The 25,358-nt window shown below is 41.5% G+C and overlaps 1 protein-coding gene across 1 annotated transcript; it reads right to left on the bottom strand.

The window, feature by feature from the left end:
* Nucleotides 1-2,558: 2,558 nt before the first annotated feature.
* On the bottom strand, nucleotides 2,559-25,014 carry LOC125879532 (synaptic vesicular amine transporter-like). The gene is made up of 18 exons (XM_049561473.1): nucleotides 24,476-25,014; nucleotides 23,637-23,803; nucleotides 22,617-22,789; nucleotides 20,848-21,031; nucleotides 18,091-18,412; nucleotides 17,938-17,996; nucleotides 14,263-14,346; nucleotides 13,981-14,073; nucleotides 12,331-12,420; nucleotides 11,226-11,269; nucleotides 9,727-9,787; nucleotides 9,074-9,169; nucleotides 7,702-7,783; nucleotides 7,526-7,577; nucleotides 3,835-3,898; nucleotides 3,627-3,746; nucleotides 2,908-3,041; nucleotides 2,559-2,735 (listed from the first exon to the last, which is right to left on the bottom strand). The coding sequence occupies exons 1-18, from the start codon at nucleotides 25,012-25,014 to the stop codon at nucleotides 2,715-2,717; spliced, it is 2,385 nt and encodes a 794-aa protein (XP_049417430.1). The 3' UTR covers nucleotides 2,559-2,714.
* Between the last annotated feature and the right edge of the window lie 344 nt (nucleotides 25,015-25,358).

Genomic DNA, 25,358 nt, shown 5'->3' with positions numbered 1-25,358 from the left:
TATGCTGCTGCCACTCTGTTGTCAGTTCTTACTAACTCGTGACTGCCTTGCAGACTCAGGAGAAAATGCTGGAGGGCCAGGTGAATGGCTCTCAGTTCTAAAGCATTGATAGGCTGGCCCCTCCAGCATGCACTCCAGACCCCACTAGTGCCCCTGCCCTCATGGAGTGCGCCCACCCCACCAGGGACACATCCGTAGAGAGTACCTGGCCAAGTACTAGACCAAGCATACTCACCCTTGAGATGTTGGCTGGATCCTGCCACCACCTGCGGTCCGCACAAAGCTGCACTGCTGCCTGCAGTTGTCTCTATGGACAGAGCCCCAGGCTGAAGAGATGCCTCTGCACTGGACGCATGTGTAGAAGAGCCAATGGTACCACTTGTACTGAGGCTGCCATAAGACCCAAGAGGCGGAGACACAGCTGCCACGTGACCCTGGCACCCAGCTGAAAATGAGAGCAGGTCCTGATTGAAACCTGCCTCTCCTGTGACAGCATCACCAACCCAGCTCTAGCATCCAGCCACATGCCTAGAAACTGGGTGGCCTGAGCAGGCTGGAGACTGCACTTTTTCTCATTCATGCGCATCCCCAGGCCCTAAATGTGATCCAATAGCACAGACAAATGATGGCAGCACTGCTCCTCTGTCTGTTACATATTAGCCAGTCATCTTAATAGTTCAGTATCCTGAGACCCTGCTGCCGCAGAGGCCCCAAGACTGCATCCATTGCCAGTAAGATGCCGAAAGAGAGGACACAGAATTCAAGGGTTTTTCTCTCAAAGGCAAACCTGAGGTACCTCCCATGCCCCTCCCAGATTTGGATTTGAAAATAAGCATCCTTGAGCTTGATGGTTGCAAACCAGTCGCCTACCCAGACAGCCTGATTGACCCTGGACAAGGTCAACGTTTTACACTTCAGGGGCCTGAGGTCTACAACAGGCCTGGGCGTCCTGTCCCGCTTTGGAACAAGAAAATAGCAGCAATAAAACACTGTCTGCTGAGCTTCTTCCTTCACTTCCCTGACAGCTGACTTCGCCATGAGAGTGAAGATTTCCAAACACAAAACCTCCTTGTGCTGGTAGTCTGCAATATTGGAAAATGTAGCCACCCTCGTCAGAGGAGGAGCTCTTTGGAACTGTAAATGATAACCCTGGGCCATAGTTGAAACAACCCAGGGGTCTACCCACAAAGCCTCCTATGCCGTCTAAGGGCAAGGGAAGGCTGGGGGTGATGTCAGGACTGAGGCGTGGGCTTGGGTGGCCCCTGACCACTGCCACATCCTCTGCCCCATTTAGATTTGCTGCGCCGTGCTGCATCCAGATGGCCCCCGCAGATTTTCCTTCCCCAAGCAGGCTGAGGTTGCTTGGGCTGCTGCAGCTGAGGCCTCTGCCAGCAGGCTTCCTGCCGGCTTCCTGGCCCTGCTGAATCATCATGGATGCATCAGGCACAAACAAGTCAGATGGCTCAATAGGTAGTTTGAGCAGCATGGACTGTGACAGCAAACACTTGCCATAGCACTGCCAGCCACTTCACCCTGCTCTCTCATGAGCTTTGGAAGAAGTGAGGAGACACGTTGTAGTTCAGCTATTAGATCGGTACTACACCCCTCCTCTAGCTGGCCAACCAAATGGCGCTGGTACAGGGACAGTATTGCACCCGTGTTTGCCAGCTGTGTCTGGACTGCCATGGCTCCATCCATTTTTCCCAACAAGCCATCAGTAACCTTGCAGTTTCTACTCGGGCAGTTCGCCTTGCCCAGGAGGGACTCTGACAGAGCCACCAAGGCAACCAAAACCTGACCTTGAGCTTATCCTCCCCGGGTTGTTAACCACAAGCATACAACAACAGAGCCCCACCCAGCGCGCCCCTGCCGTTGGTGTTGTAAATCGACTCCTGCACCTCCTCGAAACGGGAGGGGCAGGATCCTGATCAGCTGGCAGGTCAAGCCCCAGAGCCAAGTAGCCCAGCTAATAATTTCCAACCCAACAGAGGGCCCAGGAGCAGGGAAGTTCCTAGTCTGCTCACCCCCTACTGACTACTACCCGGGCACTTATACTGGAGGGAGATGTATCTGTTGTAATGAGGAAATGGGAAGCCTCTGCAGGTGTGAACTGGAAAACCAGGAACTTCGGGAACTGCCCCCCGACCTCCTAGAGGGATGTAACACGCTGCCTCCTGACTAAGTCAGGCTCAAGGAAGCTGCTTTGCCTCCACCGTGCATAAACAGACAGCTGCAATACACAGATATGGTACCCCTCTCAATTGTTTCATGTCTCCTTTTTGTCAAAACGAATAAACAGCATTTAGCTATCCTTGAGAGGGACCCACGAAGGCAGCTCTTCAACCTAAACAAAGGTAAGTGGACAAAACGCTAAACTCCTCTCATTTTTCTTTCTGCTCTCATGTCGACTCCGACAGGTGGAAATCAATGAATCAGTGGATGCATGTGCAAGGTGGGACCTTTATAGCCTGGATTATTCATTTTCCACGTCAATTACCCCAGATGGGGATAAATCCCATAGTTATGATATAACTACTGGATGGGGAGATAATCCTCATACGATAGAGAACTGAGTCTGGCTGTCTTTGTCTTTGAGAGGAAACTACTTCAGCTGCCATTTTGAGTAGGCTGAAACCACAGGAAATTCCTTTACATGTCCAGTTAAAACTTGCACGATTGAACAAATCATCGGTGGAGTCCAGAGATCCAAACTTCTAATTTTCTGTTAATATTGACTGGAACACAAGACAAAACAGTTAATGACAGATTGCAAATGAGTGAACACTGTAGTAGCACCCAAGCAATATAAAATTCTGGATAAAGTATAAAGTATATGCTTTTTAAATGATTGTTAATGTATGTAAAACAAAGGTGTTTTCATGTACTGTGTTTCTTCTGAGCTCTTACCAAATGTTCGTCCTGCAGAGGTGGATTGAAAAGGAAGATACACAGTGGAGCGAAGATAATATTTATGGCTCCAATTAGGGCCATGAGCCAGGGGAAGCCAATTGATGCCACTATAGGACCTGCAATAGCTGGACCTTTGGACAGAAGAGACAATATTCAACCCCTCAAAAGAAAAATAAACAAACAAACATGCAGGCACAGTGGGGCTGTTGTTCTGTCATTAGCATAGTTGCAGTTTAATTCTTACGGTGGGTTTACATCTGTTGGTTTTTTAAACCCCATTGCTGTGTCCTCAGAAGGTGCCATGATCAGAGGTTTAAGTTAAGCATATACACACACACCAAACCTTATTTAACTGAGTGCAGAATTCTAAAGCTCAAATTGTGTTAAATCCCGTCCAGTAAGGAAATAGTTCATTTTGAAAAAATAGCATATTTGCTTTCTTTGCCGAGAAAGAGGAGAAGTTAATTAGATGGTTGATACCAATTTTGCATCTGTATGGTGAAGCTACTACCACAACAAGGTTAGCCCAGCTTAGCACCAATACAAGATACTGCTAGCCTTGCTTGGTCCAAAGTCAACAAACTCAGCACGACTAAAGGCTGTAAAATTAAAGGTTACTTAAAAGAAGCTATACATGTCTGTAGAGCTGATGGGAACGGCAGACTTCAATGAAAATTTTGTGTGGATGTCTCCCTGCATGCAATAATTGTATTTACCTATACAGAATCCAACGCAGATTGCAACATCAGCAATGGCATAAACTGTACCATATACTGGCACATATCTCAGGTCCACCAAGTAACCCATAAGAGGTAGAAGTGAGGAGTCCACGATGCCTAATACAAACAAGATAATGATAATCACTGATTATTTCAACCAAAAAATAATTTATTAGTTTAACACTGAATATTAGATATGACTTACCAACTGAAAAGCCAACAAATGCATTCTGAACAAGCAGATAATAGATGTTCTTGGAAAATCCAAACTGAAAATAAAAAAATACATTTACAGTGTCATGGATTGAAGCCTGACAAAATCATGGGCAAATGTGTATACAGTCACCATTCACATTTGGCTTTTTTCATTTCAATGTATCTATTTTTTTGTATGTGTATAAATTTGTGTCATGCAGTCCGATGATCTAGAATAGGAATACAAATATTTATTGTATTAATTTTCTCAGTTTTTAATTTTGACTTTACTTTTTTGAAAAGCTTGCATGAGCAAGTCAAACCGAGGGCAGTACTTTTGAGCATAGATTCTCATGCCCGAACCTGATTGGGCGTGACTTTAGACCAGACGTTGTGCTAGACTTTTTCGTTGCCAGTCATTTTGACCAACAGGGTCATAAAAATCCGATCATAATCTATTTTTATTTTCTACTTGAATTTTCATTTTTAAATAATAATGAAGATATTCAAAGACATTTAGTTTTCCTTCGTTCGTTTTTAATAAATCCAACAAGCAAGTTATAAAGTGTGCATTAATAAGGACATGAACGAAAAGATGAACAGACATCCACACACCCATGCCATTAGGCTTCGCCCTGGACACACCGGACGGCACTAACGCTTCTGGGGTGTCCAGGGCGTTATGTAGTTATGCCTGTAGGCTCGGTGACACAAAATTAAAATTGTAATGAAGTGATTAGGGTATTGAAAAATGTGTTCGGTTATGCACTGTTGTGTTCTTCTAAATTATAAACACGGTATTTTCTCCTCACGTTCCACAGTGCGTGCTGTTGTTATTTTATTTTGAAAATTGGCCGGATTCTCTCGTCTTTTCTGTGTCCGACTTCCTGTTTGGTACGATCCGCTCTATCCAGCTTGACAGAAGCACTCGCGGCTCCCGTGAAAAATAGACCAGACGCCGAACTGAAGCGCTGCCTCCGCGGGTGCTCCACTCTGCTCAGCGGCCTGTGTGGACAGTCAGATAGGTTAACATGGGCCCCGATTGAAAACTGCCTCCGCTGCCGGGCGCTGAGCTTCGGTTCCACGTTCGGTGTGTCCAGGGCGTATGTCAACAACGCTACATGAAGCAGATGAATGACTTTTTCTCTGCAGTGTGAAAACACTAGTGGGCAGGGGTGGTAATTGCAACCGGTCAAAATGACCGACGGCCTTCAGATTTTCCAGTCATTGTTGTAAAAACGGTCAATGACCGAGAATATCTGGTTAACCCCTGCTTTAGACTGTATAAAATTAATTGATGTTGCCACCATTATGTCACCCACTGGTTTATTGACACCCGTTTTGAAGCCTCAAGTTTGGCATTTTGGCCGTTGCCATCTTGGATTCTTGGAGCCAGGGGTGGATCTGACTCATAGACTGTGGTGATACCTTGCAGATACCCTGTTACTCAAAGTAGCCCCACTTTTAATTATGCATAACCTTAAGTTTCACTGAATTTTTATTATAAAATACAGAGCAAGGCTGTTATTCCCTGTTTGAACCCTGTGAACTTTTCATATGTCGATTGTTAGTAAGAAGCACATACAGAGTAGGCCACTATTTTTATATCCTTATTAGTGAAATGTAAATGTGCTGTTGCCTGTACAATCAATCAATCAATTAATCATTTATTAGTCACGTGGAAATTACACAAGGTACAACTCCTATCAGCTCCTTTACCTTGTGCACTGTAATTTTGTCCATTTTTGCATCTTCTTACATTGTTGGCTGCTGCTTCATATGTTTCCGGATGGTTCTAGTGATCCATGGCTTCTGGTTGTGAAATTATTCAAAGGGCCAGTGTGTAAAATGGGTTGAAAACAGTGACATCAGTGGTCAAATTCTAGATTGCAGGGCTCACTCGCTCACCCCTCCCGTCAGGTAAATGACGGCAGCCTCGTAGGGTCAAAAAGTCTTGCGCACGAGTTTTTCAGGAGTAGGTCTATCTAGCAATGAGGTGAATGTTTATTTAGAAATCTAAACCATGTTACGGTATTATAATGAATCCCTCACGAGCAGGAGACCAGAGTAGCATTCGGGAAAAAGGCCAGTTTATTTGAGCACTCCAGAAACTCCGGTAACACTCCACTCCGTCCCAAACTCTGACTTTTCCAGCATAACTGACACACTTCATAACTTTACACACATACTCGTTTACCATACCGAGTGGGGACCCCCCTCCCCTCTCTGCTCCGCCAACCTCCAGCCCGCACACTGACTGACAGCGTAGCCTGTAACAGAGCTCAGCTGTTTATTTAGCCCAGCAATATCTCCGGACTATAGTAGCTGCAATGGACGACTTTGAAGGCGATTTTGAAGAGTTTCTTGTTGCGGACACAGACCCAGAGCCATACCTGTTTGAGCCAGAGCATACAGATGAGGAACTCCATGTGTTTGATGCTGAGCAGGTGAGAAGAGAGGCTGAATGCACAGAATGGGATTCAGTGCTACTGCTGCTATCATTGGGGAGATATATCACCAGGAGAGAGTGCATCACAAGGAGTGAAGTTGCGTCTTCTTTTCCTCGCAGATGACGGATGGGGTTCATTCTCTCCTGTTGCGTGCTAAGTGAGGTCCATTCGCAAACTTTATAACTAAAAAAACTTTTCACTACTCTCTATCGACGAACTACTAACACTCTGCTGTTTCTTCCTCCTTCTTCCTTCCTTCCGCTGTCTTCGTTGGTTCATTTATACACGCGAAACGTGTTCTCTGGCTGGCTGGATTGTCCGCTCGGTCTGCCGTACATACATGGTGGCGCAAGATGGCGACCTCTCTAAAGCAAGGCCCTTGCTATATACATATATATCAAAGCATAATTATAAGGCTAGGAAAACCAAACGAATTTTATTTTATAGCAATCATACACTTGTATAAACATATCAATGGGTAGAATATTCAGATTCAGATTCAGATTGACAATAAACCATGCCAAATATTACACACTGGCCCTTTAAATGTCCACTAATCTCAGTCTCAACAAGATGGCTGTATGGTAGCTCTTCCTGAACAGCAGCATCGCAGTGAAGCCGTCTCTGCACAGTTATCCACAGCAGGACCAGGAGCCCCTCCCACCAACAAACCAGCTCTTAAGCACATTCTTTCTACCTTTCTCTCACCAGAGTCCTCTGCTCTGTCAGATAGCCATGTAGAAAAAGGTTCACCTGGTTGAATGGCACTCTTCAGGATTTAGCTTAGTTTTGGTGAATCAAAGGATACTACAGTTACTTATATCCTGTTGGATAGTGATGTGTCATGGAGGTACAATGGATAGCAGGATGCTAGTTCAGATGTTTACATTTGAAAACATCGACCTGGATGGCTAACAGCTAGTTAGCTAGAAGTTAGCATAAGGAGAATTTACAGACTAGTGAGTTGATTTCCTCATCCTGATGAGTGACTGAGTCAAACGCCACCATCTTCCAACACCAACCACAAATAACACCAGCACGACTTGTGTAGACATAAGAGCCAAAATTTAGCACAAATTTAGTGAAGCTGACAGAGAGACATCAGGAAGGGTCCGCACTTGACGTCACTTATTACCTTGTAGCTACCAGTAGGTGATATTTTAATGTTATTACAACATATTCACACTGTATTGGGAGACTGTAATCCAACTTGTTAACATTTGCAACATTTACTTAATCTATGATACTTACTGAAATCGTGGTTATTCCAGCTACGACCATTCCAACACAAGCACATAGCCAACTGTGAGAAGAGATTAACAACATTGTGTTAACAGTGTATATGGTAGCACTAGTATATTTGGTACCAAAACAACAAAGATGCTTATACAGCTGGTTATTTTACTCTCAGATTCAGATCGACATACCTTACACTGTGTTTTTGTGACAGGTGACCAAAGATGTTGGATGCAATGAGGTAGGATAAGCTGTCTGGCAAGAAGACTGTGCCTGATGCAAAAACACCATGGAATAAGAAAAAATAGTTTACTTAGCTTTTTCATAGCAAACATTTTCAATGGAAATGAACTTACTAATACATGAAAATGTAATGTATGTTTAAATGACTGCAGCTGCTCTGCAGCTGAAGACTGTCTCAAATTCTTGGTCAAAAGCTTCAGCTATCACCCAGAGAAACTTTCTCTCTCTGGTAAACTGCCATGAAGAGCTATGTGTTCATGACTCTAAAACAGGGGTGTCAAGTGTACCGCCTGCGGGCCAGACCCAGCCTGCCAGTGGATCTCATCTGGGCATTCGGATGACTGTATGATAGAGATGATCATAACTATGATCATACCTATCATCAACTATCCACATTATATCATAATATTGTTCCAATCATTTCTTCAGTACTTTGTGTAATAGTTACTTATAAAAGGTACCAACACCCATACTTCTTCAACTCTGCTGGAAAATACAGCTGATCTCAAGAAATGTAACAACCATCACAAAAATGACAATCACCATAAGCCACCATGTTTTGAACAGAGGTATTATAGACGTATTAATAAAAAGTCATATTTGCATTCCGGAGCATATAAGCCTGACAGCCTAACTTTTAACTACGACTAATGTATATACATATATATATGTGTAGATAGATAGATAGACAGACACCCCTGCTTTAGAGCATTTGGAGAATCAGTGTATAGTTCATCAATTTTAAAACTGCACTGAATCACAATGATGTCACGCGTACAACTATATTCACTTCCGGGTGGACAACTGGCAATCTTATTTCTTTTTTATCTCTCTTATGGAGATATAACAAATGATTAATTTCTGCCCTCTGCAAATGTATTTTAGCCACCTAAAAAGACCCACATTAAAAAAAATCATCATCAGTTTAGGTGTGCACTATATTTAGAATATTTTCTCTGCATTAACTCACACCTTAAACCAATCAAGGCAGTGGTAGACTTTGTAAAATTTCTTTACTTTGTGAATGGACCTTCAGTTCCCCATCAGAAATCGTTGTCTGATGCCAAAGTAAAGCAGTGAAGATGTATTCTAAATATAGTGTACACCGAAACGGATATTTATTTATGGGTCTTTTTTAGGTGGCTAATAACTTACCGGGTGAGGCAGCATTTGCTCAGTGCTGTTTCCTTCATGTATGTTACATGGAAAGACATAATGATTCAGTCTGTATGTGGAGACTGTAGAAATAAACACTGAATATTTGTGAGCATGGGCTGTGAGCACTTCAGCATAAGCACAACATAGGTTTGTCTTAAATACCTAGCTGCCATTTGCTGGCACACATGGTCTTCATCATCCAGATAGGAAGGGCTGTCTCTATGGTGGCAATAATCAGAGTTGTAAAACATATGGCTCCTGAAAAGCAAAGTCAGTATTATTATATTATATATTATATTATATTATATTATATTATATTATTATTATTATGTCATTTAATATACCATTACTAAATCATACAATTCCACAGAGCAGCACAAGTATATGTTACTGCCTGCCTTATTAAATGAATTAAATGAAGATGAATTGTGATGAATGCAAACTGTACTGTATATGCCAGTCCCTCCAGGATTTCGCGGGCTGTTTTTGGGATCGTTGTGGCCTGAAATGCCTGATTTCATGACAGTCTTTCTAAAGTTGTGACGTTGTGATGTTTATAGATGTTTTTTTTGCCATGACATGAGGCTCTCTGGGGCTCTCTCTGCCTGGTTACCACAAACTAACGTGGCACAGTTTGGTCTCATCATACTCATAAGATTTTGTTATGTTGAGTTGCAGTGATTGAACAAAATTGCAAGGTTGCACAGATTTCACAGGGATTGGCTGAATTTGCATTACCTGTTGTGATCGCACAATTGCAAAATCCTGGAGGGACTGATAATATGTTAATTGTTGGCCAGTTCAGTTTAAAATACCAGCAGCAATGAGAATATATGGATCCTTGAGGAGAGTCAGCAGTGGAGTTCCTTTTGCCATCTATAACAAATTACAAGAGAGGAAACGCTGAATAATGAAGTTTGTAGTTAATAGCTTGAATTATTATAATTTATATTTTCAGTAATAGTTCATAATTATAATTTTCAGTTCATTTCATCAATATTTATTTTATTTTGCGCCCTTTTTATATTTCTGTTTTATTTGTTTTTTTTTTTATCTTTTTAATAATTGTATATTAATACATTAATTGTAATATAATAAGTTAATGTTAAAGTTTGATGTTTAGGACGCCGTTGGCAACCATTAGTTTCATTTTCCAATAATTGATTGGTAGCAACTTTTTTCTTTTTCTTTTCTTTTTCAGAAGAAAAAGCTGAACAGAATTTTATTTACTTTTTTTATTAGGGATTTTTTTTAAATTTAGTTTTCATTTATTTATCTATTTATATATTTTCAGGGAAAATTAAACAAATAAGTGGTACACGGACAGTCAGTGGGCCTCACTCACCAATTTATTCCAAAGTTTAGTCTTAAATTAGTTAGTAATTAGTAATTAAGAAAGGTCTAGGTCAGACTCATGACATGTTCTTAAAGAGCAGAATTTGTTGGCACCTGCGTACTTGTAATGATAATCCCATGGGCCTCTTAAATTAAAATGTACATACCAGTTGATTCTAATTAGCATCAGTAAATGTCTGCAGGGCCATACACACAGATGAAAAGAACAATTACATGAAAATAATATAAAATATTATAAATAACAATAATATATATATATCCTATAATATACAACTATAGTACTGATTTTTTGTTTTGTTTTGTTTTTTTGTTTTTGCACAAACATGCCAGCACTCAAATGTGCCTTAGGCCCCAGTCACACAGAAAGTGCGCCACACCACCTCTATTTTTTATATTTTAATGCCACTAGTGAAAAAATAAGCTTGTTGCACCCTTTTATTGTCGCCAGGCAGCTGTAACGCAACGCAATGCAACGCAACGCAATGCAATGTAACGCAACGCAAAATAAGCAAAAAGCTTCATTCTCATTAGAAACTGTTACAAAAAAGCGCCTCAAGCCGCTAGCTTTCTGTGACTGGGGCCTTAGTGTGCTCTTGAGCATGTGTAGAGTCTATTCTTACCTAAGACAAGAAAACATTGGTGATTCTCAGAAACTTTGTGTGCGTCTGTGTAAGTGGGGTGTCAGAAGATATTTATTGGTGAATGAGGTCCAGTGTTTAATTTTCAACAAGGATGTACTCCTTTAACTTAAGGTCAAGGTCAAGGTCAAGGTAAACTTTATTGTCCCACCAGGTGGGAAATTTGTCTTGGGCTAACCACCCATACTGCAGCCATTAAAATAAACAAATGAATAAAATAACATGAGTAATGAAAAACATAATGAAATAAATAAAAACAACAACAGTATACACATGGAGCAATACAGAAAATGATAGAACACATGATAATGTCACTGTACCTGTGTTTGCACCTGCGATGGCTTGAAGATGAGGACATGTAAACCTGTGTGTGAACGGTAAAACAGAACAGTCTGAGGCACAAACAACACCGCATACAACTGTTCAACGCTGATGCTTTTAAGGAGGATTAAACATAGTTGTGAAGGTAGCATATATTGTGGACTCAAACGGACAGTTTGGATCTTTTGAAGAGGGGTTGTATGGGGTACTTATCCATAGTCAGTGTACATTTGATGTCTGTCAGCACACCCCCAGTTTGGAGAGGGCGGCTGGAGTCCAATATGAGAGCTAAGCAATCTGCTGCTGTGGAGGGGTCAGCAACAAAACGTATTTTAGTTGTCTACAAACAGTATCATCTAAAAAATCTATTTAATTGTATGTTATATTGAAAGTATTTTTAACGCTTATTTTCCCGTCAGACAGCAATTTGTGATGGGGAACTGAAGCCATCATATCGCTCTCTTCAAAGCCAGACCCCATTAAGAAAAACCATGACTTAACATCACTGAGCACTGGAGCTGCTGGTCTACCGCTGCCTTGATTTGTTATTTTGTTTGTGTTATTGTGTGCCTTTGGTGTTGAGAAGGGTTAGCTCATATTCACAGAGACACACAAGTTACAACTGTTTGAGGCAGTGGTAGACCAGCAGCTCCTGTGCTCACCGAGCCAAAATTACTGTTTTTCTCAATGGGGTCCAGTGGCTTTAAGGAGAGTAAAGATGGGGAGCTGAAACCGTTAATGCTTTCCCCCTCATAACGGGCTGTCTGAAGAAATGGTTAAGGGGTGAAAATACTTTCAATATATTGCACATTTAAACTGTTACAGATTTTTTTTCTTAGATGGGACTTTTTTTTTTTTTTTTTTTTTTTTTTTTAGCTAAAATACATTTTGCTGCCATCCCTCGTCCACAGCAATACATTGCTTAGATTCCATGTCAGCTGCTTCTCCAAACTGCCAGGTGACATCTACTGTATGTACTGCAATATACTGACTATAGATAAGTACCCCATACAATCACATTTTAAAAAATCCAAACTATCCCTTTAAGAATTTGATTATTTAGAGGTTAAGTGTCTTATCTCAGGTGCAAAAATTCCACAGTACCTCCACCCAACACAGCAATGGCAGCCAGGACCAGGAATGGAACCATCTTCCCCAAAAACTGATACATCACACTGCCAAATGGAGCACCCGCTTCAGCATATGAAAGAGACAACTGATAAGTTACAGTGAAAAGTTAAAGTATAATGTAGTATCTAGAAAAAGCACCCTTATTTGTAGGATTCAAACCTCCATGCTTATAAATGTCTTCCATCTAAAGTAACCTTGAGTGATACACAAGGAGGTAAAAAAAAATCCCTTTTGCTAGGCATTTTCAGAACATCCATCCATTTCCTTATTCTGTTCAGGTTTGTGAGAAGCTGGAGACTATCCCAGCAGCATGCACTAATTGTTTTAGACACTGTGAAATGTTGCAAATAAACAAGCATGGCTACTTTTCATCATTACTGTGTAATGATATATAGTGTATTCATGTTCTTAAATTACATTTACTTGGATAGAGTATTGTATTCACATTGCCATCTTCTAATCCAAAAGCTTTTACAAACCTATTAACGCTCCAATTTTTATAATTCTGGATGTGTCTTGTTGAAACAAAAACTGTCTTATTTATGCTATGCAACATCAGCACACCTCAAAACAATTGTTTAAAATTTCATGGTGTTTCAAAAATAATGAAAGGATAGGTTCAATAGGTTCACATTTTTTAAGCCTATCAAACAACACTTATTCTCACATGTACACTGACAAAGTTATATTTTGCTATAACGTATTTTTGTGCCGTATAATCAAGCAGATTTTAAAAGCAGTTTTGCACATTTCCTGATTAAAGCGACGCTTACCTTTTTGGAAATTTTACACTTTTCTTTGTTTAGGTTAAAATGCTATTAATAAGCTGATGGCACACTAAAATGTAAGTGAACTCCACCAGAAATAAAAACTCATAATTATACCATTCTCTTATGGTTCTAAGAAAACTCTGACCAATCATTGCATTTGGGCCGAATGCAACCACTCATGTAACAGTTCTGCTCTCAGGGTGTGGAGTTTTTGACTGTGAAATGTCGACCCTTTTCATCTTACTATTGCACTATATATTCTTTCTTATATGTTGTTGTTTTTAAATGTCTTGTTTCTTTTTTCTTGGGGTATGCTAAATGTCATTTCATTTTTGTGCTGCGCATAAAAATGACAAATAAAGTTCAGTTCAGTTCAGTTCAGTTCATAACGTTATGTATGACAACACAGCATCCAGTTGCTAATGGCTAACATTAGCCTACTGTAGCGTAGCCTCTGAAACATTAACGTTATCTTCCTTGTACGTTTCCACTTACTAGTAACGTTAACACTACTATCTAACGTTAGCACTGTAACCTTATTCTAAAACCCATCAGTCATCACTGACTCCGGTTGAGTTTTAAAACTCCAAGGTTCCGACTGACTGTCTTGGTTGTAATGTTATACTCGCTCTCCTCTTCCGTGTATCTAATGTTACCTTGCCAATGCCTACATCTATCATAGACGTAATGAGGACGTAATGGAAGAGGGGCGGAGTAGGCCTTTGGAGGGAGGTGGAGTTGTGGATGTTCAAGTTTTTTCTAAGTGCTGTGTGAAATGCAAGAAAGGTAAGAGCTGCTTTAACCGAAAAGCTCTAATTTTGAGTGTACTTCTGAAAGTTGCCTGTACGCATACCTATCAATCCTAAGGCCAAACCAGTGAAGGATATACCCATTGCACGCCCTCTCTCCTCGACATCTTTGTACACATCAGCCAGCATACCCATTCCTGCAAAACAGAAGTAAAAACAAATAATAAATAAATATAATAATAATCAGTGAATTATTAAGTAGGCCTATTTTTTATTATATATATATATATATATATATATATATATATATATATATATGTATTTGAATATGAAAGTCCACTCTTTTTTTCAGTAAAGTGTAAAATATTCAAAAATAAATATCTGACCTGCCACAGACAAGCAGGATCCACCTACACCTTGCACTGATCTGGCCAGCAGCAGTAGGATGTAGCTGGATGAAAAGGCAAACACTTCCAAGAAACAAAAGAAACAAGACCATACAGATTTAGATTGATATGATACACAAAGAAATAACTGCTTGTCTGTGTGGAACAAATGTGGTAAAACCACAAAAACAGAAAAATCATAATATTTTTGATTGTGTTGAAATTATCAAATATTTGTTTTTAACCATTCAAGCTCAACCAGTCAAGGTGCTGTTAACATTCACATCTGTCCTAATCTCTCAAGACAGATTCAGCCCTGTGTGAAAGAACTACGGGGAGGGGGCTGTGAAGCGATAGTCCACCATGCAGTCACCAGAGACTTATTTCACCGGCTGCACAATTTATGGAAATGTGCAGATAAATGTGTATAAAGAGTAAAGCCTGATTTATGGTCCTGCTGTGTACCTACAACGTACCTACGTCGCTGTCGCTGACGCCGTCGTGAACCCTTCCCCCCACTTCTCCGTCACTCCATTTCGTTGCAGTGCAATTCACCGCCAGAGCGGTAGGAGGCTGCGTTCCTTTCCTGAATGGTGAACGTCGTCTCTAGTCATAGATGATGCCGCATTCAACGGTGCTCCTCATTGGAGCGATACGTCAACGCGGCCGCCATCTTGCCCAGGTGGAGCCGCGCTGCCTAATGCATGTATGTCTATTGAAGCAGGAGACTATTTATGATTAAAATCATCATTACTCGCTGAATTCTCAACCGATTTTCATGCGGTTTGGTTTGTTACAATCGTCAGACATGTAGTTATGATAGAGGATACTTGGTTAATAAAAAATGCAGCTTTTCATTACAAAATATTTGATCTTATGTAGATATATAACAGTAATAGTTCTACAACACATTTAAACTAAACTTTACCCATGTAATAAATATTCTTTTTTTCTTACTAGATGTACAATGCCCACCACGATGTCATTTAATTATTAATTTTGACTATAAATGTTTATTCACATTTCACACAATGTGCAAAAAATAGTGTATCAGCAGGGTTGTGCCGAGCTGCAGTGTAGTTACACATTCTGATTAACAAATGTTGGTTTTGTACAAGTGAAAATAAATGACTTAGAGCTGCATGTTTACACAACATTTTGCTTTAATCTCATATGTATAACACCACAGTGCTCATGGGAGCCTGGACACAGAACTGTTTAAATTATTAGGTCATATTTACAAAAAATACAGTGTACAGTAGCTAGTATTATTTTTAGGAGTCTGCCCAGTCCTGTCGAAGTCTTCAGGTCTGAAGTGACAGCTGCAGATGACTGAGGAGTCACTCGGGACAAAGTCCTCTCTCCTCACTGCTGCTACCCATGCCCGTCTCCTATCTGTGTTTTTTGGGAAGCTACACACAAAATAAGTGTGTCAGAAAAACGCAGTTCCACATAATTTGTAGTTACAATTCAGGCCACAAGTTAACTACTAACGTTATACTGCGTTATGTCACGTTGGTGCCATGAAACAGATAGTTGACAATTTGGAATAACACACACACCGACATAGCTGTTTGACAAAGCATCATAATTTTATAAGTAATATTATATAAATGTTAACCTTTTTTTCTTTAAGTTGTGTGACATAGCGTTAGCTTAATTTGGCATTAGGACCAGATCAGGACAGTTACTTTACTTGATTAGCTTAAAAGAAGGATCACTTTTTGAGATATATATCTCATTAAACATGTTCGTAACAGTAAAATATTGTAAAACAACTTCTTACCTGTGGATTGTTACTCCCTTCTGCTTGGTTTTAACACTTTTTTCGTTCGTACACCCAAATGCAGAGCAAAAATGTGGCATTTTTGCCGAGTCTGACACAGGTCTGAACCGGTCAGAGCACCTAGGCAAGATGGCGGCGGTATTAACGCATCCCACAAGCCAGGGTGCGGCATCTATTTATACATATCTGTGGTCCCTAGCTGATTCTTTGTTTAGCTTCCGGCTTTTCCGGTCACAGAGAAATGAACGCGGAGCACAGACAGACGGCTCCGTCCATATCCGCATTGAACGTTGAGCATAAATGGGCCTTAATACTGCAACATATGTGCAACATCTACATCGCAACAGAAGATGTTTAAAGATGGCGGGGATGGCGCAATCTGGAAATACGGAACCGGAAATGCGTTGCTACCAAGCAAATCAATCACAGCCGTCTCGGTCTGCGCTGGGTCTGCGTCGCCTCGACGTGTAGTTACATTTTTGGGGAGGTGCACGTCAGGCTGCGCCAGGGGCTACGGCGAGCCTTCTGCGTAGCCACGTACCCTACAACGTAGCGAGGTCGTTGATTTAACGCAGGACCATAAATCAGGCTTAAGTGCCTGGCGCACCATGTTTGCGTTACATAACAACGGTGACAGCGGAGTCCTGAGGGAACTATTTTTGTTGGCGGAAGACAAATAAAATGCTTAAATTATCTATTTTGTCCTCATTTTTCATCATTTCTTAATCAGCCTTGCTTATTTAACTGTTAAACTGTTGTATAAAAGCAATGTCACATTTGAGCTTGTGATGTTATAGTCGTATATCGTCACGGCTGTGATTCGGTCATAGGCACGAGGCCGCAGGCTGCAAACTAAGGGCAGTGCCTCCAGAGGTAAAGGAAGATTTTTTTTTTTTAACCGATGGATTTCCAGATTCCATCTGTCCAGACTCATATGTAGCCATGACGGCTGACAATACTTTAAATATGAATGTTGCTGCAAAAGAAGCTACACATTCCAGAAAGTGGAGGCTTCACACACAGATCTACTTAATCAACACAGTTTCAAGATGGGCACCCAACATAAGTGTTACCAGTTTAGTATCTAAGCATCTCCCTTTCTGTTCCAGAGTTGTGGTGGATACTGGCCAGAAAATGTTTTTTGCAAAATGTCATGAAGTCACAGTGAAGCTGACTTTTTACCTGTTGAATGAACTGAATGATGATGAATTATTGGAGACAAGTAAAATCAAACACTGACTAAAGAAATTCCTGCAAGGTATTTACAATCAAATCATTTTTTCTTCATTTACTCATTCACTCTAGAGGGCAACATTAATCAACTATTGGTCACATTGTGTGCAAGGGTTTATGGCTGTCAACTCTTTTCCAGTCATGCTCAATTTATGTAATTCCAGGAGGAATTATTATATTATTATACCTTTTGAAAAATAGCAATGTTCCTTTTATTCTAACCAACATTTGCATACATTTGTGGCATTACTTTGCCCCCTTTCCAACAACACACCATGAGCCTGATACAGCAGGTTTTATTTGCTGTTTATTTCTTTGTATTCATTTCTCACCTTCCGCTCCACCTGTCACGCCTAGTGCTTTTTTGCCAGACATTTGGCCATTGCTTCTCTGTTCTCTCTGTACTCTGGCTTTTCATTTTCATTTCCCTGATTCTTGGTGATTTATCCTGTAAATACATTTAACTTGTATTGTCAGTGAGCCGGGGTCAACTGTACCCTTTGACGCCCCCTGACAGTGGGCCTGGGTCCCTCTACATCAGCATTCCTTTTGTGCGTCTCTCATCGCTCCTTCCCGTGGCCTCATTCAAGTGAAAGAGGGAGCTGTGTTTTTTTTTTTCATGCAGTTTTTTCAACACACTTTAATTCAATACTTACAAAAGGTAGCGATGATGATTATGCAGAAACCAGCACACAGTGGGATGTGGTATCCAATCCTGTGCAATACACAGTACATAAGCAGGTAAAACTGAGTTATGTGTTTCTGAGCATAATAAATCAGCTTATTTCCCACAGATCATAATCACTCACCTGTCAGTAAGTGGCCCCATGAAGGGGTTAATGATAAGCTGTACCATGGACTTGGAGGCCAACAGCAGTCCTACTTTGATATTTACTTCGTCCAGCTGAGGATCTGCATCAGAGCAGTTTGACTCAGGAGATTTCAGGGTCACATTGGGATCACTGGAAAGAGTTGTGTTCTGATGTGGAGGTCCAAATGTGGAGCCCAGAATCACTGATCTGTTACTGACTGACTGGATGATGGGAGGATTGACTGTTATGATAGTGCTGTTCCCAGACGTGGTGTTGGCAGCCTGGCCAGTACTGTACAGGTAATTTGGAAGGATTGGCACTGTAAACAAAATGAAGCCAAACAAAACGTTAATCATGTGTTCTAAAATCTGATCTGATGTTTGTTTGTGTTTTTTGTTGTTTTTGTTTTATTTAGGATCCCAATAAGCAAGACATCAGTGTGAGAACTAATTTCCCTGGGGTCTTAACATGTAATTACATACAACAGACAATCGTGCCTTTGAGGGTGTGAAGAAGACATAGGGCTCTGATTTCGCAGACCGGGCGAAGCGGGGGCGCAGCGCACCTGCGCTTCGCCAACTGGGTGTGGCCAAGCGGATTTTGCAAGTTTGGCACACCGTGCACCCTGGCGCAGCTACTCCGCTTTCCCACCTCCGTCCCTTCTACCGGCGCAAGTCGGAAAGAGGGAGGAGAGAAGGCGTGGAGTGGGTTTTACACACATCACACCAATCAAATGAGCCCCTCTCCTCGCCCTTAAATGCGCCGCGCGAAGGCGTAATGAGAGTTTACTCAATTCACCATGGCAGAAGAGAGCAGCAGCGTCAGACGGCCAAACTTCTCCCAGGAGGAAACTGATGTTTTGGTCTGGGAGGTCCAAGCTCGCAGTGTCCGAATATACAGAACTGCGAGCAGACCTCCACGGGCTGATGATGCAAAGGTAGCCTGGGAGGAGGTCACCACAATTGTACATCAATGTTGCATTTCTCTCGTGCGCGCGCGCTCTCTCTTTCTCTCTCGCAGTCTCACTCTGTTTTTTTTCTTTTGACTTTTCTAAGATGACAGATGTTGAATATATACTCCCTATCTGATGCTGTGGCTGTTTGTGGTTGGCTGAGAGGGATGTGAACTCATTAGTTTGCAGCTGTGTTCATCTAATCAGGTTGGGTTTCCATCACGCGTGCCAAATGTGCCAAACGGTGCCAATCCCCTTTGATCTGACATCAGATGTGACGGGACAGTCGATATAGGGATACATTTATGTGCTGATTGCAGATAGTTGCATTGAATGGTGTTTTTTGGGGGGTATTTATTGCATTGTTAATGTGCCTGATATTCTGGAAACCTGCCTGTAAGGTTTTGGTGACGTGTGTGCGCACTGTCCGCCGGTCAGCCAAACTTCGGCTTACACCGGCTGCGCTTCCCCTGCACTGACAGTAGACCTGGTTTCAGATGGCGAGCTTTTAGCGCACCTTCAGCGAAGCCTTTTGGCACGAAACTGTCACTGCGCCAAGCTGGATCTGTCGACACCTCCCCCTGCTGCGCTGCCACACCCATCTCAGCACACCTCGGTCTGCCAAACTACCAAACTGAGCGTGCTGGTTGCAGGTTGTGCTGCTCGAAACTAGCTCTGCATGGGATTTGCCACCCTGCGCCACCTGCGCTGCACCGGGAAACTAGAGCACATAATGTCAAACCAAACAAACTGATTTGATGTCTTCAAGAGAAAGCCAAATGACATGCAGTGTTATCAGTGACTACGTTTACATATACACTGATATTCTTCTATTATTCAGAATTTGACAATATTCGGAATTTGATGCAGGTCATGTAAACAGCATAATTTGTTTAGACATTCTGATTTCTTGCCTTATCCCAAAACATGTGGGATATACTGATATTATTTGCATTTTAGAAGCATTCTTTCTACGTGTATACTATACATGCAAAATATGGGTCTCAATTGGGGTTTTTAAGGCAGTTCACGTGGCTTCTTTTCTGTTTACAGCCATCTCTGTGCATTGTCATTGATGTGCTGTACACACACCAACAGTTTGCAAGGCTGAGATAGAGATGTATGCCCCAAAGAAAAGCCCACATTTGTCATCGAATGGAGAAACACACCTACTTTTAAACATTATGAAAGAGGGAGCCTGTGTTCTCATGGTTGAGTCCACCACCAGAGGAAAACTTCAACTTTTTCCATATTTTTATGTGATAAATGAATGAATGATAAATGTTAATTAGAGTATACATGGCTGCTTGTTAAAATGTATATTGGTGAAACTTTAATTTTCATGAGCCATGTAAACAGCTTAGTTGGATATATTGTCTTTTTCCAAAGTAGGGCAAAAACCAGAATATTTTGTGCATGCATATGTTGTCACTGACTTTGATTGTACTGCAGAAGTTGTGTAATGGCGGATATATACTTATGCATCAGCCCTAGGCAGAGTCTACACCATAGCCTGTGCACATGGCCTACACCATTGTGAGCATTTATGCTTGTGCAGTGGTGTGACTGTGCCACTCTGCAGTTACACCTCCAAACCACAAGTTGGCGGTGAGGTCTCTGTGAACTGCTGTAAAGTTGAGTTGATTTAACATGTATTTTAAGACATATTAAACATAGCATAATAGTGACAATTTCAAACATAAGTACACAAATCAGCTTTATTATAACTTAGCCATATTCTACCACTGGTTGGTTAAGTGTTAAGAAAAATGTTGTGCAACAGGTTGTATGTTTTAACTTACCAACAACTGACAGTAGCATATGATCCAGGAACAAGGCAAGAAACACAATAACCAGAACCATCTTCTTCAGCTGGGCCTCCTGTCTCAGCCAGGTCAGTAAATCTAGGTTACACAGCAGATATGTACTGTGTTTTTCACTGTATTCAGTGTTCAGTAAATCCAGGTTACACAGCAGAAATTTGATCTAATTCAGTGCTGCAAACTGCTATACTTGAAAGAGTCATTTATGTAAATATATATAATGTGACCTAATAATATCCATCGTGCATAAATATCTAAAAATCTGTACTATCTAATTGTCTGTACTATCAATACTTTTTCTGAGATTACTAAGGCTCAGAATGTCCAGTCAACATTGTTCTTAAGTTCCTGGAGCACAGACACTCTCTTGTACCCATTCAGAGATGGGTAGGGTGTGTAGGTGAGGGTGGGAAAAGGGAATCAGACTTAAAAATCCCTAATGTAATTCTTGGTGTTTCTCTTTTCTTTTGTCTATATTTTGTCTGTGTTTCTACACAGTTTGGAAAAGTATGGAATTTGATGTTAGTAATTTCCAGGTCTGAATAAGCATGGAAAAAAAAGAGATTATGGAAAAATTATTGTTGTTATTGCAGACCACTGCCCCTATCCTGTTTTCTGAAATACAAAATTTCTAAAAATAAACTGAAGAGTATTTTTCATGGCATTTGGAGCAGAGTGAGCAAATGTTTACAACTGTGTGACACAGTGCAGTGCATGACAGTGCATGATGTGCAACCCAGAGCTGCCTCTACCGCTGTATGCCACAGCTTGCAAAATAGCTCTGCCCAAAGTGGAGCCTTACAACTGTAAACTACCAATCCAGAAAATCTAATTAACATTTTCAGTTCACTTATTGTTTTAAAAGAGACTAAAAATATTGTGGGATACACACACACACACACACACACACACACACAAACACACACACACACACACAAATATAATATGATTTCAATGTTGAAAAAGAAAGAAGGATGCACTGCTTGGATAAACAAGGCTCTGACTCGACAGGTGCTCTTCAGTGAAGTAGGTGAATTGATATTTTGGATTGTCACTTTAAACACTGAGACCCCTGGTCTTAATGATGAGACTGACTTTTTGCAGTTTCTCTGATTCCCAGTATTGAAACTTGATGTATTGTAATTTGTGCATTGAAAATCCTTGTCATAATTTGTACAGCAGCCTACATTAATGTATATAAGGTATGGTTAAAAAACATGACATTATTGCTTTCCTAAAATCACATTTGGCAACACATTATTCCTTTAAAATAAATGTAAGCCTGTCTGTTTATTTATGGATATAAGACATTATTATTATTAGACATGATTTATTGATGTGGGGTATCTCTGTCTCCTTGTTCTGTTTTTTTCCCACATGTCTACATGTTCTCTGTGATTTTTTTGGTGTTCCCCCTTTTTTTTCCCGTTTTTTGTTTGACACATCTATATTGCCTACACCTTTGGCGCCCTCTGCTGTTTACATATTTGTGTCAAACAGAACACCAATCTCACCTGTATATAATTGAGATTGATTAGTTGTTTGTCAGACCCTGAAGAAGCTTTGACATCATCCAGACAATTTAGAAGTGGCTTAAGTGCAGAAGAGTCAGCCTTTTTAAGGGGGACATAAATCTGGCTGTCATCCGCATAACAATGAAATAAAATGCCGTGCTTCCTGAGAATGGACCCAAGTGGAAGAAGGTATAAAGAAAATAAAAGTGGGCCCAACACTGAGCCTTGTGGAACCCCGCAAGAGAGAGGAGCAGTGGAGGACACAGAGTCACCAAGGCCGACACAGAATGACCGGTGTGATAGGTAGGACCTGAACCAAGCCAGCGCCTGACCCCTGATGCCCACCCACTGCTCCAGGCGAGCAATTAGGATATCATGGTCCACTGTGTCGAAAGCAGCAGTTAAATCTAAAAGGACAAGAATTACCGAGTGACCAGAGTCAGTAGCTAAAAAGATGTCATTAAAAACCCTTAAGAGTGCTGATTCTGTGCTGTGCAATGTTTTAAAACCAGATTGGAAAATTTCAAGAATGTTGTGGTCATTAAAAAGTCAAAAGCTGAGAATAAACAATCTTCTCTAAGATCTTTGATACGAAAGGCAGTTTGGAAATGGGCCTAAAGTTAGCCATAACAGTGGGATCCAGTCCAGGTTTTTTAATCAGTGGCTGCACAACTGCATGTTTAAACTGAACAGGAACCACCCCTGATGACAGACTGCTGTTAATAATACTGAGTAAGTAAGGCCCGAGAGTGGGGAAAACCTCTTTAAAAAGTTGAGGAGGAACCGGATCATTGGGCGAACCAGATGGTTTTAAACCCCCCACAATCTCTTGCACAAACGCCAGGGTCACAGGCTCAAATGAGTCAAAGACAGCAGAACAGGGGAGAAACACTGAGGGGTCAGAGGCTGAAGGTGAAATAAGTGCTCTGGTAGAAGAAACTTTATCAATAAAAAATCGCAGAAAGTTTTCACACACAGGGGGAGAGGGCTCAGCTCCCACAGTCTGTGATGCATTCAGGGTAGAGCTGATCACTTTGAACAACACACGAGGTTTGTGACAGTTAGAGACAATAATGTCAGAGAAATATTTCCTTTTTGCCTCTTTCACAGAGGATTGATAACGACGCCAACAATCCCTCAATATTTGAAAAGACACCTCTAGTTTATCTTTTTTCCATTTACGCTCAGCTCTGCGACACTCCTGTCTGACACTGCGGGTTGTTTCATTCAACCACGGCTCAGGCTTAAACTTACGCTGCCTGCTCTTTAATGGGGCGGCAGAGTCGATGGCAGACTGGCAAGAGTGAAAAAACTGAGAGCAAAGAGCCTCTGTGTCAAGGTGTGCAGGATCAGTAGTGGCGCAGATCTGACTGAAAGCAGACGAGAATTGAGCGGCAGTGGAAGGGTTAATAACCCGGCAGCTGCGAACAGCAGCGGGAGGTTTAACAGAGTTAAAACACACTGCGGCTTCAAAAAGTACAGGCATATGATCAGAGAAATACGCTTCACAGACTTCCAGATTATAGACAGGCAAACCAAATGACAAAACAAGATCAAGTGTGTGTCCCTGTACATGTGTAGGGCCCAATACAGATTGTACGAGATTAAAAGAGTCAATGAGATTTAAGAAATCCCTCGCCAGGGGGTTTTCCGGGCAGCACACATGAATATTGCAGTCACCAGCGATCAAAACTCTGTCATATTTCGGCATGATATCAGCCAGGAACGCAGAAAAATCAGTTATAAAATCCCTGTTGTATTTTGGAGGTCGATAGACGACAGCACACAGCACCGTGTGAGGACATCCCAGCTCAAACAGGCTTAATTCAAAGCTGGCGGGAGCCGATGACAGCGATATTTGTTTACATTTGAAGTGGCTTTTAAAGACACTTGCAATTCCTCCTCCTCGACCAGATGTCCGTGGAGAATTAAAATAGCAACAGTCAGCAGGTAAAAGTTCTGTAAAAGCACTGGACTCACCAAGGCTCAGCCACGTCTATGTGACAAAAAGGAAGTCCAGAACACGCGATGTGAAGAAATCCTTCAGGATGAATGTTTTATTAGCAAGCGATCTTGCATTAACCAGGCCAAACCTGGCTAGAGCCGGTGGGTCAGAGCGAGCCGTTGACAGACGCTCCCCGCGGAGAAGCTGCAGGTTCCCTGGGTCGGCTCCACGCCAGCGTGGATGAGGAGAGCAGGGGCCGCGGGGGAGAAACAGGTCATCCAGGCCGGCCACCGGTACCAAACAGGCCGCGACAGGATCCAGCCAACGTCGGGAGATACAGAGGCAAGGCACCGCTCCAAATCCAACACGATCGGGACGCATCAGCGCGACCCTCAGCCTTACCAAACGGCCGCCACGCTTACCGCGCCTGCGGTGGCGTTTTCGCCGAGGGAGTGGCGCTGACGTGCGGCAAAGGTGTGCCGGTATATCCGAGAGGAACGGAGGTAGAGTTCGGTGTCCATTATGATCTAAGTTGACCAGACCTGTAGTGGAGGTTCTCAGATCTAGCAACGTTTGGCGATCATACACCAGCAGAGAGTTGCCTTTAAGTGCAGCAAGTGTTACAAACAGAAAAAACATACACAGCATACGGAGCGGCTGACGGCACGCCTGAAACACTGGCGCCATCTTGCCTTCATATGTTGATCCCAACAAAAAAGTGTTTCCTTTATTGCCTCTATTCATCTAACACCAACACTATACATTTCTATAGAGATTTCAAAAGTCGAACTGACCTATAAATACAAGGACAAAATATACAGTACAAAATATTTATTTCACCAAACTTTTTTAAGACATTTTTTAAAAAAAGAAAAAAGCATACAATTATGGTAGTTATTATTTATTTGTGTATATTTGTGTCTTTTGTGAATACATCTATTCTCAGTATGTATACCTCACACACAGACACAATCTCAACAGTCTAACCTAGGAAAATATAAGAGAATAAAGTAATCCAAACTTACCCATTT

Source organism: Epinephelus fuscoguttatus, linkage group LG19 (assembly GCF_011397635.1).
Source record: "Epinephelus fuscoguttatus linkage group LG19, E.fuscoguttatus.final_Chr_v1".
Classification (NCBI taxonomy): Eukaryota; Metazoa; Chordata; class Actinopteri; order Perciformes; family Serranidae; genus Epinephelus; species Epinephelus fuscoguttatus.
The sequence above is the reverse complement of the archived record's forward strand: the minus strand, read 5'-3'. Positions and strand labels throughout refer to the sequence as shown.